General features: G+C 37.7%; 2 protein-coding genes across 17 annotated transcripts; one reads left to right on the plus strand and one right to left on the minus strand.

Annotated features, from left to right (window-relative positions):
• Positions 1-1,510: 1,510 nt before the first annotated feature.
• LOC120111279 (zinc finger A20 and AN1 domain-containing stress-associated protein 8-like) lies at positions 1,511-3,540 on the minus strand. Its single transcript, XM_039127839.2, has 3 exons — positions 3,401-3,540; positions 3,209-3,278; positions 1,511-2,358 (listed from the first exon to the last, which is right to left on the minus strand). Exon 3 carries the CDS (start codon positions 2,342-2,344, stop codon positions 1,829-1,831), a length of 516 nt encoding a protein of 171 aa, XP_038983767.1. The 5' UTR covers positions 2,345-2,358; positions 3,209-3,278; positions 3,401-3,540; the 3' UTR covers positions 1,511-1,828.
• Positions 3,541-6,926: 3,386 nt separating this feature from the next.
• LOC120111276 (uncharacterized) lies at positions 6,927-17,459 on the plus strand. Of its 16 annotated transcripts, none has more exons than XR_015975502.2 (6): positions 6,927-8,489; positions 8,705-8,806; positions 10,004-10,104; positions 10,203-14,188; positions 14,661-14,841; positions 17,045-17,459. XR_015975502.2 is itself a non-coding variant. In XM_088716344.2 (5 exons), the coding sequence occupies exons 1-3, from the start codon at positions 7,215-7,217 to the stop codon at positions 10,282-10,284; spliced, it is 288 nt and encodes a 95-aa protein (XP_088572470.1). In that variant the 5' UTR covers positions 6,929-7,214; the 3' UTR covers positions 10,285-14,188; positions 14,661-14,841; positions 17,045-17,459. The 16 variants fall into 16 exon arrangements, 1 of the variants encoding a protein (XP_088572470.1); XR_015975503.2 differs by having other exon boundaries at positions 6,928-7,319; positions 8,391-8,489; positions 10,004-14,188; XR_015975500.2 differs by having other exon boundaries at positions 6,929-8,489; positions 10,004-14,188.
• The last annotated feature ends 1,365 nt before the right edge of the window (positions 17,460-18,824 follow it).

Here is an 18,824-nt window from a genome sequence, read left to right on the forward strand (position 1 = left end):
GCATACATACAATATAACCATACAACATACATAACAAAGATTATATTACTGCATACTTCATGAAGCCAGCATATCAAATACCCAGCCGTAAGATGGAAGCTATATAAGAAATGCCATTATATTCACACATGCATGCACGTACGTACACGCACATACACATGCTTTCATTACTGATCAAACATATTGGATAGAGGTAAAAACAGGCCACCAAACCCTGATTCAAATTCCATTCTCTTTTCAGCTTAAGGTGGAGCAACAAGAGAACTAGTCTAGGATCCATAGACAGCACAAATAAACATATAACATAAATGAACATATAATATAGCCATGCAACATAGATAACAAAGATCATAATATTTCGTACTTTATGGAGCCGGTGACGTATCGATCAAGTATCAAATGCCAAGACATATCATCAAAGCTAGATCAGAAATGCAATTATATTCACACACGCATACATTTCATTAGTAGGCAAACAAAATGTAAATAGGTGAAAATGAGCCACCAAGCTCCCATTCACACCCCCTTCTCTTTTTAGCTTACAAGAAGAGCAACGAGAGAAAGAGGTAACCAATCCATAGACATCACAAACTAGGGTCGGCAAAACCGTCCCAAACCAAGCAGTTCCGACCGTTCCAAGCCGTACTGGTGGCCCACCGATACGGTTCCAGCAACGAAAACGAGACTCGTTGCTGGAGCCGAAAAAGAAGAAGGAAAGAGAAAGCAAGCGAGGGAGGCAAGAAGAGAGAGGTTGGGACGCCGACGAGGGGCCAGCGAAGGCTGCAGCTCCTTTATTTCGAACAAAATAGGGGTCCGACCGTGGTTTAAAAATTTTTACGATTTTTAAGTGAAGTTCGCAAATCGCTTGCCGACTTCACTTAAAAATCGCAAAATTTTTCACGATTTGCTGACTTCACTTAAAAATCGCGATATTTTTTAAGCCACGGTCGGACCCCTGTTTCGTTCGAAATATGGGAACCAGCTGCAGCCTCGCCTGTCGCGGCCTCCGTCCGCCCTCCTCCAAAGTCTGCCACCCTCCCACTCTCTCTCCTTTTCTTTCTCCCAAAGTACTGTGCCCTCTTCTCTACCGATACAGACCAGGCACGCCTGTATCAATTCGTGCTGTTGGAAAACTGGTACAATGCCCGATACCAGTTCCTCCGACTTTGTCACAAACAAACATATATACATAAAAGCATATATACAATATAACCATACAACATAGATACCAAAGATCATAATTTTTTCATACTTTACGGAGACAGTCACATATCTATCAAGTACCAAATGCCCAGACAGAAGATAGAAGTCATGCCAGAAATGCAATTATATACACACACAAACATACAAATATAACCATTTCATACATTATGAAGCCATTGATATATCTATCAAGCATCAAATGCCCAGGCATAAGATAGAAGCTATATCAGAAATGCAAGGGCATCAGCAAATTACTGCCACCACTGTATGCACCCACAACGCCCAACTAATTAACAGAAACATGGAGTAAAGATATGAACTTCCACTCTATTTCACGCACAACTGCTGATTACTACTATTCATATAATGTAACATGAGAACCATGATAGGAGGTTACAAAGCTAGCCAGATCATATGCCACAAGTCCATATACCAGCACAACTAAAAGCTTACATCTTTTCTGATCAACAAGAGACAGTACTTGAGGCTGACGCCTCAAGGATGCCCCAAGAATCATGCATCCAGCCACTTATAGGCACTGACAAGCAACCATCATCAAAAGATAAGGCATGGATAAGAAAGAGAAGCATCACTTCAGATTTCATTGACCTTCTCTCAAGGCTCTCTAGATCTTGTCAAGCTTTTCAGCCTTAACTACAGGGTTTGCTTTGGCAATGGCATCCCTGGCAGCTGTTCGGTAGTCAAATGGGCAGTTGTGCTTGTCGGAATAGCGGTGCACAGCACAGAAAAGGTTCCCACACCGACAATTGAAGCCCGTCAGACCCACCCGCTTCCTACAAGTGTTGCATCTATTTGGACCCTCCTTCGCCTTTGCTTCTCCACACTCAACTGAGACTGGAGCATCAGATGGTTGTGCCAAAATGATTTTTGGCTCTATAGAATCAGCAGCTATGTCCACATTCCCCGAAACGACTGGCTCTTTACCACTACTACTGCCATTGCCATTCACAATATTGCCAATGGAGGAAGCCGCCAACTTGGCCTGTTCCTGCTTCAGGATCATCTCCTTGTGGCACTTGGAACACATATTCATGGTAGCTGCACTTCCGAAGAAACCACAGTTGTTGATGCAGAGAATCGGACCTTCAGGTGCCTGGCATCCGGTCTCATCATGCTCCATGGTTTTTTACTAACCTGAAACGCAACAACCTCAAAATCAAAAACAACCAAGCAATTTTCTGGAAATAAACAACAACGGCTCTATACCTGCATACTCTGAGCCCAAGCACCCATCTAACCATGTTCAAGGTATAGCAAAGGAAAACTAAACCCTCAAGACAAAAAGATCATAAATAATCTAAGAAATAGCAACCACAGTATAGACCGACCTGCCAATGTAAATTCCGGTGATTGATCAAATTTTAGAGCCTAACACACTAAATGCATATAAATTTTGCATGTAACTGCCCAAAACCACAGAATATTGAATAATGATTTCATCAGAAATTGATCTGCTTCACAGATTTATCATCAGACAATCTTCAGAAACGCTGAAAACAAAAGAGGTAATTCAAGCAAACAAATAACTAAAAAAAAATTGTCACAAAGTTCTAACCCTTATCGCATAACCAAAGAAAGGATAAAAAGAGGACAACTCGAATTAAAACCCAGATCTAATAAAAAATAATGCTGTTATCTCATAAAAAATAAAAATTTCACCAACCAACAATAAGAAGAAGAAAAGAAAACAGAAATAGAACTTCGCAACGACATTTGATGCAAAAGTTCATTAAGTCTAATCACATACCCTAATACAATTTTATAATAAAAATGAAAAGAAGAAGAATAAGAAGGAGAAGCAGGAGGAGGAAAAAGAAAACAGATGATCAGTCAAATCGAAAAATAGGGGAACGAAGAAAAATGGAACGTACTTTTTGTGTGATAGAATCAATTGAACCCATCAACCAAACCCTAACCCTCGATCCTCGCCAAAAAACCAAACCGAGAACAAAAAACCCATATCCGGGTCAAAAACATTGGATACCTGTTCGATATGGCCTTCTTCACGATTCCTTTACGGCGATCTTCCCCAATCTATGCGCTTCGAAGGTCCCCTACCATCGAAAAAAAAATTTAAAAAATACAAGCAATAACAGAAATGGATCAAACCGCCTGCCATCGTATCAAAATATCCACAAAAGAAAAAAAAATCAAGAAAATAGGTCGAAGCCCCAACCCTAGCGGCCAGAAATCGAGTCGGAATCGTGGAATTGAAGGCTCGAAAGGGGGACGGCGATAAAAAAGGCGAATGGTAGAGAGAAGGAGAGAGGTGGGTTGGGTTACGACTCCGCCCCTATTTAAGATGAGTCTCGCATATCCCATCTAAGGTTCCGCAAATTAATTTATATGAGGTAACTCAAAATCTGCCGTTCAATTTCCCAGATGCAGAACTGAACCGTTTGATGCCAGCAAATTCGTGTGATTCTTTTATGCCTTCGTTTGGACAAAGTCGTATCACTGCGGTGGTGCCGCCCGACCGCCGTGTCCATACAGCTTAGAGTACCGAGTCGGCATGATAATAACCCTGAGGTTTAGCGAAATTAAAGTATACCAATGACGTGGGGAGGTTACGATCGAACGATGTTGTCTCCGAGATGCAACGGACGGCCTTTTTTATCAAAGCACGCGTTCCAGCGGAGCGATCGTGTTTTTAGCTCTCTCTTTTTTTTGATGGTTGCTCCTGAGCACGAAGCTTTTACTGCGTGCTCGTGCGCCAAAATATACTGCGGTCTGTGCCTTCATTTTTGGAGTTTTTGTTGTGCAGGGATTTCACCTGTAAAACCATTGGATATTCTTGATCATGATCATTTTCTCCCAAAAAAAAAAAAAAAATTTGATAAGTATATGGCTCTATGTTTAAGAACCAATAGAAGCTTGGCATCATATAAATCCGATTAATAACTTTGGAAACTACTATATGTATCCAAACATTTTACTTCATAAGCCTTTAGAATACTTATTTTTATTTATAGGCTCCATCCATCATGTGCTTGTCTCGATGATTGGCACATAAAAATGAGCCGAGGTGATTAGTTTGGTGCATGGCCATGTTAGTACATGCGCCGCAGGATATATTTTCTCTTTATGAAGGATCTATTTGGATGCCTATGATAGAAGTTCTTGCATAAACCTTACATACAATAGACCTTAAACATGATAGATTAGGAGAAGAGATTCTTTGGATATCCTTGAATGCGCTTTATAATCTAGACTCTTAAGCAGCACAAAACAAAATGCCGTCGCAGCTAGTCTTTGCCATCCTATATATTATAGTGGTTATATTTGATTAGACGATTTACTACTTACCCAACTGATTGTTTCTTTCCACCGATCAATTCTCCTTGTTATATACCAAAAAAATTTTGCAAATAGATCATATGACCATCCAAATATAAGTGTGGAAATTTTTAGGTTCATGTTGCTGGCTCATATAAGCCTTAATACATTTAACATGTTAAATACTTGAATGTTTTGTGTCAAATACACTGCACAAAAAGCAAATAGGATGTGGAAACTCCAAATGGCTGTGAAAACTAAATTATAGGACCACCATTTACTTACGACTCCTAATTAAGCATATATAATGCATCATGTGTCAAACTTAACAGATTGAATAGCTCAAAAATCCTTTCTCAAGAAAATCAGCAAAGAGCTTAAATGCCATTTTCTTTAAAAAAAAAAACTAATAATATGACAATATACGACCGAGGAATTCCTATTGCTAGATTATCTCTTATCAGTAATCTTGCTTGGTTAGAAACCTATCACTTAATCATCAGATATTTTATTCCTAATGTGGACAACTTGGGGTCAAATGTTGTGAAGGAATATCCTAGAGTCATACCTTTTGCATAATGCCATTGCTATTATTATTTAAAAGGGCATCTCTTACGTTAAAATTTCATTTATGGAGAAGCAAGGATGTAGGAAAAAAAAATCAACTGTAAAACAAAAATTCAAATCTCTCTTTGTTCTCATCCCCTTGTAACCAAAAGCAAGATGAACATATTTTGTTGAAGTCTCAAACTACTTTTACTTCATATGTTTAATGCATTGTATACTATATATCAAATGAGAAAAGCACGATTTCACTTTTAACTTTATTAGAATAGAGAGAGAAGGCAAATATTTTGTGCGCACCCTATTGATGTAAAGATTAGCTCTATAATCCTAAACCTCAACTGATAATAGTGCTATTTATGATGCTAACCTGATAAAATGGATTTTGCTTACCGTTGGCTAAATATACAGCATGTATCCAATCTATCATGAGGCTTTCTAGTTCAAAGTCAACACATCAGAATGACGATATTGTTCCCACTAATAAAGATAAAAAATATGCTAAAACATAGACAGCAATAATCAACCATATTGTCAAATTTTGGTTGTTATTGGACTCTACTAGTATCATATCATGTACGTATTATGTTTCAATCTCATGACGAGAGGTACAATCTTACTCTAGATCCTAAGAAAAAACTACAAGAGAGGCTTTCCTGGCTAGCTGGCCATGCATTGAGAAGTCAATCAGTTTCAAACTTCCCTGCAAACCTCCGTAAGGGTTACTTCTGAAGTCAACGCTTTTTCTTTAGTTGCCCTCCATACTTTTTTTTCTTTTTTCTTTTTTTTGTTTGAAATGGATGTATCATACATAGCGGATATGAATACATCCAAAAAAATTAAAAGATAATAAATCTCAAAATGCACCGAGTAGTTTCCTCTCCCCCAGCCACAACGTCTCCCCAGAGTGGTTAACTACATAGGAGGTTACACAATCTGCTATCCCGTTGGCCTCTCGATACACATGCTTGGCCTGCAGGGCCATCCCACCCCTCACCATCTTCCCGATATCCTTAAAGAGCGGATGGTAATCATCCACCCCTCCCATACTCTACATCCAACTAATGATAGTAGCCGAGTCGCCCTCAAGTACTAAGGTATTGGCTTGCAACACGCGCCTAATATACCTTAGGCCAGTTCAGGCAGCCCTCAACTCTGCCCCTAGGACAGAAGCATCGAAAATCTGGCAACCACCAGCCGTAATCATCTTGGAGTCTGACCCCTAATGACAAAGCCTGCTCCTTTCCTACTACCGCCATCCAGTATACATCCGTCGAAATTAACCTCGAGGAAACTCGGGGGTGAGGGCTCCCATGTGAAGAACACCGAGCGAGACGCTTTAGGAGCAGAATAGGAACCCTAGGTGTCCCGAGCTATCAAAGTACCATCCAACAGATGCAACTAAATCATCTCAGCTATCTGTTTTCGGACCTTTTCAACAATGAACCTCGGTGGAGGGCAGCTCTCACCAAACGTCCAAATATTCCTGAATAGCCAGACCTGGTATGCTATATAGGTTGCTACAGTAGCCGCCTGCCTGTATCGTGGGGCAGACGCCCATCGACTAATCTCCTAGAATCATCCCAGATTCTTGATGGGACCATGGCACAATCTCATATCTACCGTGCGCACTGATACTAGAATAAGAAATGATCCACAGACTTAGCTAAGGGGCACTAGAGATAGATATCCAAGCCCTTTGTACTCAGGATGATCCTAGTCGGGAGCCGCCCGAAGTAATCTTTCAGGGCCATTTTAGGATGCAGACCAAAGTGCTGAACTCCCGCACAGTCAGTACCTGAAGGCCGTAGACATTGCACACTTCTATTGTGTTCTTTTTTTTAAAAAAAAAAAACCCCTACACTACTGCCTTAAAACTTCGCATTACTTTCTCGAAGACACGTGACTCTGCAAACTATATGAACGCTCTTTCTTCTTAAACTCCGCGCGGGTTTCCCCGGCACTCTCTGTGGAGCGGAGAACCGACCAAGGCCGCCGGAGCGACCGGACAACGGACCGAATCGAGGGTTTCCTCCCTTTGTTGCTCTCTAGGTTTCAATTCATCGCTGAGATTATTCCCGACGGGACGATTTTGGGTATTGTTTTAAGTATTGGAGATGGAGGGTTGGGATTGTGCCGGCGATGACTAAATGTTTGGGGTTAGCTTCACCGGCGAGGGAGCAGCGAGGCTCCGGGAGAGGATTATGGAGAATCTGAAGGAGTTCATGGGAGATTACGCCGACGACATCCTCATGGTATGATTCCGTTTTCCATTTCACCCCCTAAATTTTATAGTCGGAAATGCTTAAACCACTGCTGATTTTCTGATCTTCCGGCGTCTGAGTTGCTTCTCTGAACTTCTTGGTTATTTTACTCGAATCAAAGTGAAATGAAGTGACGATCGCTGGGTCTCGAAATAGTCAACATTTCTGGCTTCCAGATGATTTCGTTTGTAGGGTTTTATGGAGTTTGATAGCAATCTATACTGATGAATTGATGGATTATAATTGGGATAAATGTACTAAAATGCTTCTTCTTTTTTTTTGAAATTCATATGCCGAGAGAAAGCTAATTTAGTCTGGTAGTATAATTCTTCCCTCTGTAGGTGAAGATACCATATATCCAACTCCACTGATACTTTTCTTGATTAGACATTTTATTCGGAAAATGTGGGGTTTCAAAGATATGCCAGAGAGTATCTCAAAGACATCATCAAATTAACATGCGGTAGTTCTAAGAAGGACTTGAGTTAAACATTTAACAACTATGGTTTGCTTCATGAACCGGGGCGCGTCTCCGTGGTCATACCCCTCTGCATAGCAAACATGGGTTCTAGGTTCGAATCTTAGGTGGTATATCCCTACATATTGCGACCTAGGTAGTTCTAGCACAGGTGGGTCTCTCTCTCCCCTCTCTCTAAGTTTGGTGGGGGCAGTTTCTGGATCGTAGAGAAGCTTGTAACATAATGGCTCCCATACCAATGAGTTTGGATAAACGCATGAGTATTGAAGATTATTTACATATTTGAAGATGGGGTTAGGGTGGGCATGGGTTACCCATTTCGTTTTGGAATTATGTTTTGTATAGTGACATCTCTATCTGTTTGTATTTCACTTTCTTTATATCGTTTATATATTTTATCTGGAGTGGTTGGCATATCGGTGAAAGAGTGCAGCTGAGTTTTGGCAGGTTCCCCCTCCTTGGGTGGCGATTTTGAGATGGGTAGGATGACATGAGTGGTTTTTGGAACTATATTTTCTTTTATTGATGACATCTTCCATCCTCAGGTGGCATTTTCTTTAACCTTTTCTTGTATTTTGGCAAAGTGCCTAATGATATTGAGAAAGGAACACAGTTCATTGACATGAAGAACGCAAGGGTGATTCAGACAATACTGTTACAGTCTTATAACCAGGGAAGCCCAAGTAAGTTGATGATATGATTTGTCTTAGTCTTGAATGGGATTTAAATGATATAATGCATGTTCTTGGAGAAGTGTCTTGTGATATCTTCTTCTTCTTCTTCTTCTTCTTCTTCTTGTACAAGTATGTTTCTTTTCAATATAAGATTAAGAAACCATTTTTTTCTACAGCTGTTTAGAATACCACAGAAGTATCTGATTGAGTGTTTTTGTTGTTAGTGTCCCATGTGGGCCACATGCAAGCGAGTAGTTTGAGCATGGAAAGGCACCTACACAAGTTTGAATGCCCAAATATGAATCTACACATCATATCTAGAAGAAGTAAATATTTTCTTACATTCTAGACTTTAAATCTTCAATTGTTTTCTTCTTGATAGGGCTAATAGACCACTTTAAAGGAAGGGGTTCGAGTGGTGGAGGAGGTAGAAATTGTCTCATTATCGGAAACGGAAGATGAGAGCCATTCCTTACATAATTGAGTACTAGAATGACGTGGGGGTTCATTATAGTGATATTTGTTGTCATTTCTAAGCCTTGTGACCTATCTGTTTCTAGCCATATCTATCTTGTTGCAACTTGGATATTTATTTTTTATATGCTTATGGTTCTTTTGGATATCTTAACTGTAGATTTGTGCTTGTTATGTTGTCAAGTTTGTTTAACTGCTGAAGCATGAAAGAATGGAATGTTATCTAGCTACTTTTTTGGTGACAGACTGTGCTTTATTTAAGTAAAGATTGCTTTATTTTCGTTAGGCTTGATTTAACATGTGGGAGGCCAAATCCATCTTCTTGCAAGGGAAATTATACAACAAGGCCAATTTGCACTATGATGGTTGATTTGTTGCTTTCTTCTTAAGGATTCGTGAGTACATGGAATCAAAATCTAAAACTATTTGCATTTTACCCCCAGTTGGGAAGAATCTAGTAATGAACTAATATGATTAATAATCAGTCAGCTCCAATTCCCTTGGCAATTTTCAATATAATTCCAATTTTAACAACAAATTCTGGGAGTGAAAAACAACATATAATGCATAAAAATTACTTCAACAGATTAAAATCCTTCACCTTTATTTATTATATTTTTATGTGAAGGATTGGTGGGTATTGTGGAACAATCAGCCCCCTCTCTCTCTCTCTCTCTTTCTGTGTCTGTATGTGTGTGTCAGTCTCCATCTCTGTCACATACATACATGTCCATTCATTGTGTATGTTTATATCTCTGTCACCTAGCTATCATTTGTATGCACTTGTCCTTAAATACATCCATGCCTTTGTGCAAATGAACACATGCACACACATATATCTATATGTACATGCATGAACGAATAAATACATACATATAAATAAAACTTAGATGTGTCTAACTGTGTGTGTATATGTGCATGTCTATGCACCTCAGATGTATCCACAGTGCTTTGGTAGATTTTTGTAGTAGTACTATACTAATTGTTGTACATACAACAAAGTTATGAACTTATAAGCAAATATCCGATGTTTCACTTCACCTTTGCAGGAATATGTTCTGGTCATATTCAGGAATTGTAGACACAAGGATGAGGCAAGAAATGAGCTTAATGTGTTCTTAGGAGATGGCCATGCTGCTTTTGTAACCTGGTATCCCTGCTTTTCTCATTATGTATTTTACAGTTTTAGTTTTTCCAGTTCTAACAGTGAAATCAAGATCCTGACTTCATTTTCACTGGATGTGTTAGGCAAGTTTGGATGAGACCATTTTATTGCAGGTTTTCAGTATCATCTATCTTCAAACGTGCACCTGTACGTGCAACTTCATGACTCATCTCCTGATAAAATGCCCAAAACACAATCCATATTAAATGAATCTTCTGGAAGATACCATTCATGTGCAGCAAATGCAAGTTATAGAATGCATTCTGATTCTGGAAATATGAGAGAGAGAGAAAGAGAGAGAGAGAGAGGTCAGCTAAAGTTTCTGAAAATTGGCACAAAGGGGAATGGAAAGGATTGGTATGGGAGGAGACTGAACCATTTTCTCTTTGGAGCATGATGGTTGAGAATTTTCAGTCGGCGGAAACAAGGTATCGTTGAGCCAAATGATCCAGTGCTCTCAGACCTCAAATTCACAAAAAAACAGACTGGACAATATTTCTAGCAGCTAAAAAGGTTTTTTATGCTAGAACTTATTTATGGTTCCACCAAATTAAGTAGCCAGTAGACCCTGCATCATATTTGCTCTCTTTGTTTTGTTGCTAACTAGAAAGCAGCAAACTATTGTAAGTGATGCATATGACCGGGATTCTATAGATTTCACCAAGTCACTGTAATAAAGTGTTGAAGTTTCATCAAGTTATGGATTTGCATAATCTTTATACCATTTTCTGGCCAGATAGCTTTCGCAATTTATTTGCTTTCTAGTAGTTTCTTTCCTCCATCTTCTTCCCTTCCCTTATTTTAGAAGCACAATTTTTTATTCCATAGTTTTTCTCCAAAATGACTAAATGCAGCTTTGCCTCATATTGAATAACTCCCCATCTTTATTTTTGCTTCATTGGGAAGAGGTTCTTAAGGGGATTATGTAAATTTAAGCACTTACAGGTACTGTGCTTACCTTTTTGCCTCTTTAAACTCCAAAAACATTCTAGAGAGCAAGGTTTTAAAATCCGGTACGGACCATGGTGCCGGTTTTTTCTATGATCGGTATGGTACTGGACTGTCTCATACCAACTCACTGTGCAGTGCTATGTACCAATACATTTTTTTTTTGTTTATTTATTTAATTTTTTCAGTTTTTTATCTTTTTAATTCACAATATGGATACTAAGCTATCTTATTTTATCATGTTCAAGTGATTTTTGATGGGGCGCTTTGATGCCAAAGTGTCAGTATTGTTAATGATACTCGTAATTTCCACTATTGAAGTGTACTAATTCAAGAGTCTAGTTTAACTATATAAATTAATAATCTAGTTTAAGAATCAGGTTCTTTTCTGCTTTTCTTGCTGGGCTCCATCTGGCCACCTAATGACCTATGCTCCTTGCATATTCAATAATAAATAATTAAGTTCAATATAGTCTATACAAAATTTTATGGGGTTCTATGATAGTTTTTCCAGAATCTTAACCTTATTACTTTCATTTTTTACCTTTAGAGGGTGATTTTCAGAATTCTGAGTTTTTTGCGAATGAAAAGAAACTCTGCTCTGACTGAAAAAGGAAAGGAAAGCGAAAGATTCAGAGTTTCGTCAAAAGAAAAGTGGAAAAAAAAATGTCAAAAGAGCCAGATGAGTCTATAGACGGATCAAAAGAATCCGATCTCGAAAGAAGAGAAATGAGAATGCCTCGTAGCAATTCATTGGCATTATGGTCAAAGCCCGGTGAGCAGGCAAGAAAGAGAGAGGTAGCCCAACCACTTCCAAAAGCAGGTAGGGATTCTTAAAAAAGAGATATGGGGTAATTATGATTTAAAATGAATAATTTGGATAACTACAAAAATGCATAACTATTTCAAAAATCAGCTTCTAAATTATCTGTGCATGTTCCCTTTTTTGTACATTTAATCAAATCTTTTATAGGAGCCTGGCTTGTAGGGTAGAAACGTTGCATCACCCTCTTCCCCTCTTCTTTCCTCTCTCTCTCCCCTTTCTTCTTCTCCTTCCTCCTCCTCCTCCTCCTCCTCCTCCTCCTCTTCTCTCCCTCTTTCTTTCTCTTGGTCGAAAGGCCGTTAGGGGTCCCCAAACCACTCCCGTGACCCTAGAAGTGAGGAGCTGCTGGCCGAACCAACTGTGGTACCAGTCCAAACAAGCCTGTACCTATCTACACCAGCTGGCCATCGATTCCAGTCAGTTTCATTGTCCTGAGGCCAGCATGCATGACAGTTTTTGTCAGAATGGTACAGTACAAATGGTACTGTCCTGTTCCGACAGTTTTTCAATGCTTGCCAGAGAATGAACAATCCACTTGAGTGCATTATGATATATTGGAAGTGAATTTTTTCATCATTAAGTAAAGAATGTCCTTATTATTTCTTACTGAATTTGTACCTGATGCTTTCCAGTCTGCTGTAGGAAGATAAGATGGCTACGAGGAACATAGCTTCCTTATATGGGGCAGAAATGAATCTAGGAAATTATGGACATATTCTTTTCTCTCGTGTTTCTCTGTAACTTGCATTATCTTGATTTCTATTGTCTTTCATCCTTTTGTTTCTTTAAAAATAATCCTCTTGTAATTGCCATTAGAGATGCACAGCTCCCACTTTAATGATTGATGTTTCATGGCAGCTTCTTTAGTCCACTCTTCTTGATGATGTGAGGACTGTCAGGAAGACAAGTGGAAACCAGCTTTAAAGTAGCTTCACTCTGTGATATGTCCATTAACCACAAATTCTATGTTGGAGGAGAGACCTCAGACAACCATATTCATTGCAAGATATTCAGGTGTTATGGCAATGGTGCTCAAAGCTGGAAGAGAACAGCTAAAGATGCAAAGAAGCTTAGATGTTCAGGAAATATTTTTGATAGACTTGGTCACCGCATGGACTAGATCGAGATTATAAATTAGTCATCAGACTATAGAACACCTGAACAAAAGAAAATCATTATGATTCTGATCAAATTCAACAATTAGATAGTTTGGATTATGGTTCAGGAAGTCAGTATGATGGAATTTCTGCTGGAAATATAACCATGCTACGTAGTGAAACAGGGAAGTCCCAAAGCTATTATGATTTTGATCATATCAGATATTCACATAGTTTGGACTATGATCAAAGAAGACAGTACAATGAAATTTTTGCTGGAAATATAACCATGCTAGGTAGTGAAATATGGAAAGTCCCCAATTCTTCATCAAATAATGATGAATGAATATGATAATGTCAACATTGTAAAGCATCGGGATTTGAATGCTTCCCAAAGTGCTTTCTCTGCAACCAAAAGCAAGAACTCACTCGTGGTGCGGTATAATTTTGTCAAGGATACTGATGGAGTTGTAAAGAAAACAAGGTTGATGGATCAAGATCCACCTGTTACTGCATTGAAAAATGCATCTTGCAAGATTTTGAATGTATCTGTAATGTGAATACATGGAAACCATCTTACTAAAAGCACCTGAGAGTGTCACAGAGCAGAGAATCCGATGGCTGGGGAAAAGGGTAATGTGGGTGCGAAGAAGCCAAATTTGCAGCTTATAAAGGAGAACATCACCGCCAACTCTCAATAAATAAATAAATGGGCTTTTATTAAGTTAAACTTCTAATTGTCATTTTCATTTTTGCAGTAAGACATGCATGAGACAAGACTATGATAGTCAACTGTACATATCTGTAAGCTTTGTGTTTTTTCCCTCTACCTCTAGAGGTGATTATTATTTTATTTTCTTAAAGTCAAACTCCTTAACTTTTGAAAATATACTGAGCATGAAAAAATAGGTTACTTGCTTTCCTTTTCTCTGGTGATGTTTCTCCTTCTGGCTGATGACAATCTTAAATGCATCATGGATTTAGGAAAATCAGAGAGCTCTTCCAATTGATATATATTTTTTTTATATAAAAAAAAGGATCATTGGAAAGAAATATAATATTCTCCTGTTTTAATTTATTCTCATCCTTCTCTTTCTACCCTCTTTGACAAAGAAATGTGCTGATTTTCTCTATATTGTACAGGATGTGGCTCGTTTGATTGTTTGAAATGAGGTGCAGAAAACCGTGGTGTCAACACCTGGTACTTCATCGACCTTGTATTAGTTTGACTGTTTCTGTCTGCATGAACTAAAAATATGTAAAAACTGGGCCAGCTTGATTAGTTGATAGAATACCATCAGCTCTTCTTAGTAAGGCTATGAAAGTGAAATTTCACAATATGCTTGTTTTGTTTTGTTCTGGACACTAATTCATCATTTTTCGAGCACTGGATTTGCTTTGTTGCAAAAATTGTGTCTTGCATTGTTAGCTTAGCCTTTACGTGATGCAGTGGGCAATGAAAAGTCACGAGTGTTTTTTTCTTTTTTTTCATCTTAGATAATATGGTATCTTTTAGCTTGGCATTCTTGTTCCGTATATATGTTTAAAAATCCTGCAGTTTTGTACATTTGTGATGATCATGTAAAAGGTTAGTTATTTCTTCTTCATTCTACAATATCATATGCTAGTGACTGCCCTTATGATGTTCATTTGAGAATTATCTTTGTGAGCAGTGCAAGCAATTCTACCATTTTTGATGCTACGGAGGCGGTAACCACAATGGACACTTAAAGTGCTGGGTTTGCAGGTGCACTTTGCTGCTACAAAAGATACACATTCTCTCCATTTCAACAACTTTGGAGATGTGCCAAAAGTCACCGTTGTGGCTGATATTGCAACCAAGCATCCAAAAGGGTATGGCATTACTGTAGTGCTTATGGTTTCTTTAAAAGATTTTTTTTTTTGGAGATTAATATAATTATTTTCAAGGTATGCCTAATCGACCCGAACTGTCTTGTTTGGGGTTCAGCTTGGTAAAGAGTACAAACCGACCCAAGTCGAGTAAAACTGCCCAGTTTCACTCGGTTTGGAGTGGTTTGGGCCCCTAACCCTTTTTTCTTCCCCTTGTTCTTGCTTTTCCCTTTTCCTTTTTTCCTTCATTTGTTCCTTTTTTTTCCTTCTCCTTTCATTCTTTCCTTTTTCTTCTTCTTTCTTTCATTTCTTCCTTCCTTTCTTTTTCTTCTCCCTTCCTTCTGTTGTTTCTTCTTTTTTTCTTCTTCTTCCCTTCTTTTCTTTCATTTTCTTCTTCTTCCCTTTGAGGGTTAATTACTGTAGCTCGAAAATGTTATTGAGAATGGGCAAGGTCCTTTATGACATAATTCAGGTCTGCAAATCTAATTTTTATTTTCATCTATTTTTAGGGAGACAACAAGTGTTGTATGAGTCTTTTGAGACAATGTTAAAGGAAAAGCTTGGAACTTTTAAAGCTCAATGATTTTCGTGATATTTATTAGCATGGTTGATCACGTAGTCACAGAGTTAATTCAATATTATTTTTGGGTTGTTCTTAGAAGCTTTTAATACTGGCTATCTACAACTGTGGTTTGAATAGTACAGATATAGAGTACCATAAGTGTTCCTTAGAATTTCTAATTATTGCTAGTGTTGTTCAAATATCAAATTTTTAAAATGTCTAAATTTGCTAATAAGTAATTTGTTAAGCACTTTGAACATCCATAAAATCTTAATTGGGTACTTTGAATAGTGATCAAGACTTAATTGAATACTTTAAAAGTACACTAAAGTAGTTTTAAACATAATCCTTAAAAAATAAAAAAAATAAAAAATATTGTGCCAGTATTGAACCAGTTTGGATATGCACATCAAGCATCGGTATGGTATGGTACCATATAGATACCTGACCAATATGGAACCTAGTACCAAAACTGTGAACCTTGATAATTTCATTTGAAAACAAGTGGCCTACATAGACATCACATTATCACTGAATGGCACATTGTTTGTCTTGTATTTTAGAGGTATTGCTTCAGCAAATTCTTGGTTTGTGAGTTCATGATGCAAGGTCTGCTCAATGCCTATGTTCTTCTGCATTCCTATATGACAAACATAAGTTGAAGAATCCCTGTTGTGAGGAACCATGTTAGGCTCTAAATAATAAATATTAGAAATGAGGGCCAGCAAGCCCCCTAGCGGGTAAAACTTTCGTGGAAGAGTGGGAAAATTATTGAAGGGGATTATTAGGGTTACATGTTATTGTATCATTGTGCTTTACTCTTCTTGCACATGTAAAGTGTTTTTTTGTCACCTTTTGTCTGATGATGACCAATTAACACTTGTATAGGCATGTCCTTTTAGGAGATTGTGAGTGAATAACCCACTTATGTAGAACTTTTTGTTGGTATGGATCCATTTGCACTCTGATGATGCATCCATAATATACTTCCAGAGTTTCAGTTTTCTTTGTTTTTAGTAATAGAGAGATGTCCTGCCAAACTGCCTTCTGTGGCAAGTGAGACCTCTTCGTCAAGGTTCTGGATGGGTGATATGGCTTTTTTCAGTCTTTTTTCTTCCTATAAGCATAACTTTGAAAAGAGGGAGATAACATGGAACCTATCCAACTATTTGTCATTAACAAATGTAACCTTATCTTCAGGTGTAAAATATTAAACTGTCTATCTTGGATGAATGCATGAGAGCTTTTGTGATTGCTTCTCTACTTAAATGCCAACCCCTCTGAACTGGTGATGTCTTTTGTTGTGAAAACAACTTTGGGGAAAATCAGGGCCTGCATGAATGCTGGAAGAGCCATTGGAAACTTACGTTATTGGTTACATAGTTAAAGCTTGAATAGCGGGAGCAAACTTCTAATGTTCTCCTAGTTATGGGAATGCTCAAGAGAGGAGGATTTTTTGATTTAGCAAATTATTGCATTCATTTGGAGGAACTGCTCTTATTTGGATGCGATACGTTAGTAATCTACCGTATTTCATTCAAAATTTATATCTAACTGAATCTGCATGTCCTACATATAATTAACACGATCATTTTGTTAAGACTTCATAAATGGATGAGTGTTCTCAGACTATGTTCTATGCAGGTTGCCGGGGATGGCACTGAAAATTAAAAGCTGCTTCAGTGATGGTTTTGCGCCATGCCGCATGGGTCCCTTCATTTGCTTCTAGGCATAACAGAGAACTATTTCCAGGAGGCATTCTTAAGTTGCCTTTCAAGCCTGCCCCCCAATCAAACCTGGTGCCCAAATTTTACAGTGGAAGCTTGAGGCTCTAACCTTCCAGACCCAGGGACCAGAAGTCTTCAGAACAGTCCACTGACCTCAGGAAACAATTTCTCATCTCTTAAGAGGGTGAAATCTCATGTATATTCTGAAGAGAAGTAAAGCGAGACCTTCCTGACGCAGACCCTCGCCCTCGTGGGTGCAAATCTGAGTTAAACAAATTTAAAAATTTGTTGATTTGATTATACTTAATTAAAATTTATAAAAAAATTTTAAATAATTTAGAATTTTTTACGTGATTATACCCGATCTAAGCTAACTCGGAGAATGCTCAGGCTACCCAACCAATATGTCGCTCATGTGGAGCTTACAGCGCTCATATCCAAAGCCTGCAGCGTGTGGACCACAGCCGTCCCGATCGGATCGACCGACATTTTGGCTTTAAGGGAATTTGTGGTGCGCTGTCACGTTAGTGTCCTCCTATTTTACGCGGCAGGAGCGGCCCGGACAAAATACGGGCGGCTGAGGCCGTTTTCTCCGTCTCTCTCATGCTTTTCCAGCTTCGTCCTTGTTCCATCAAGATTGGGATCAAGGACCAGTAAAGAGAAACAGGGGATTTCAGAAGATGCCGACGAGAATTATTTATTTAGTCGAAGCGTCGTGGTATCATCCATCGCTCCCAACAGATAGCTGGTTCGAGGTATTCCAATTCCCTTGACCCCCTTACGCTCCCCCACCCAATCTTTCACACGTTACTATTTAGACAGGAGCTTCTCTTCTACCTCTTTTCGAAGAAATAGAAGCTGTCAACTTATTTAGGCCCTATTTAGTGGACTTACTGGCAGTAGAGATTTCAAAAATAGAACTTTTATTTTTCTTGGTACATAAAGTAGAGTTTTTATAAAAAGCTATTTGCAGTTTGCTAACTAAATTTATCAGGTATTGTAGAATTTTAATATATGTTTAGTAACCAAATTAAGGGAGTATTTTTGGTATGACAAAATAACTATAAAGAACAATACATAGTTATACAAATAGAGCATAATAAAATATAATATATATTATTATATAAATATATGATATAATATAATATTAATGTAATCTAATATAATATTATTATAATATAGTAATATAATATTGTATACTTTAGCATAATAATATAGCATAATTTGATGTTATATAACATAAAGAATCGATGTATTATGATATAATATAATATAATATAACATAATATCTTATAGTATAATACAATAATAAGATATAAAATATTATAATTATTATCATTATATATTAATATTTTATTAATATAATATTTTTAGGAATTAGTTTTTGTAATTATAATATTTTATTATGGATATTTTGGTTCAAAAAGAAAATAATTTTATAAATCAAAATAGCTTTTTGATGCATGCTATAACTGTTTTTATGAAGAAATTACATTTTGAAGTTTTTCTCAAAAAGTTGTTTTAGTTTTATGGCAAAGTTAAAATAATTTTTTAATTTTTTTACCAAACATCTCTATCCTACCTAAAATTATTTTTAGAAGGTTAAAAAATATTTTCTGATTCATCAAAAGCTCTGCTAAATGAGCCTTAATATTTCTGCGATGTAAGAAATAGACGACCGTGAGTTGTTGGTACCA

Source organism: Phoenix dactylifera, chromosome 2 (genome assembly GCF_051530095.1).
Source record: "Phoenix dactylifera cultivar Ajwa chromosome 2, Ajwa_hap1_PhDact_Kaust_v1.1, whole genome shotgun sequence".
Lineage (NCBI taxonomy): Eukaryota > Viridiplantae > Streptophyta > Magnoliopsida > Arecales > Arecaceae > Phoenix > Phoenix dactylifera.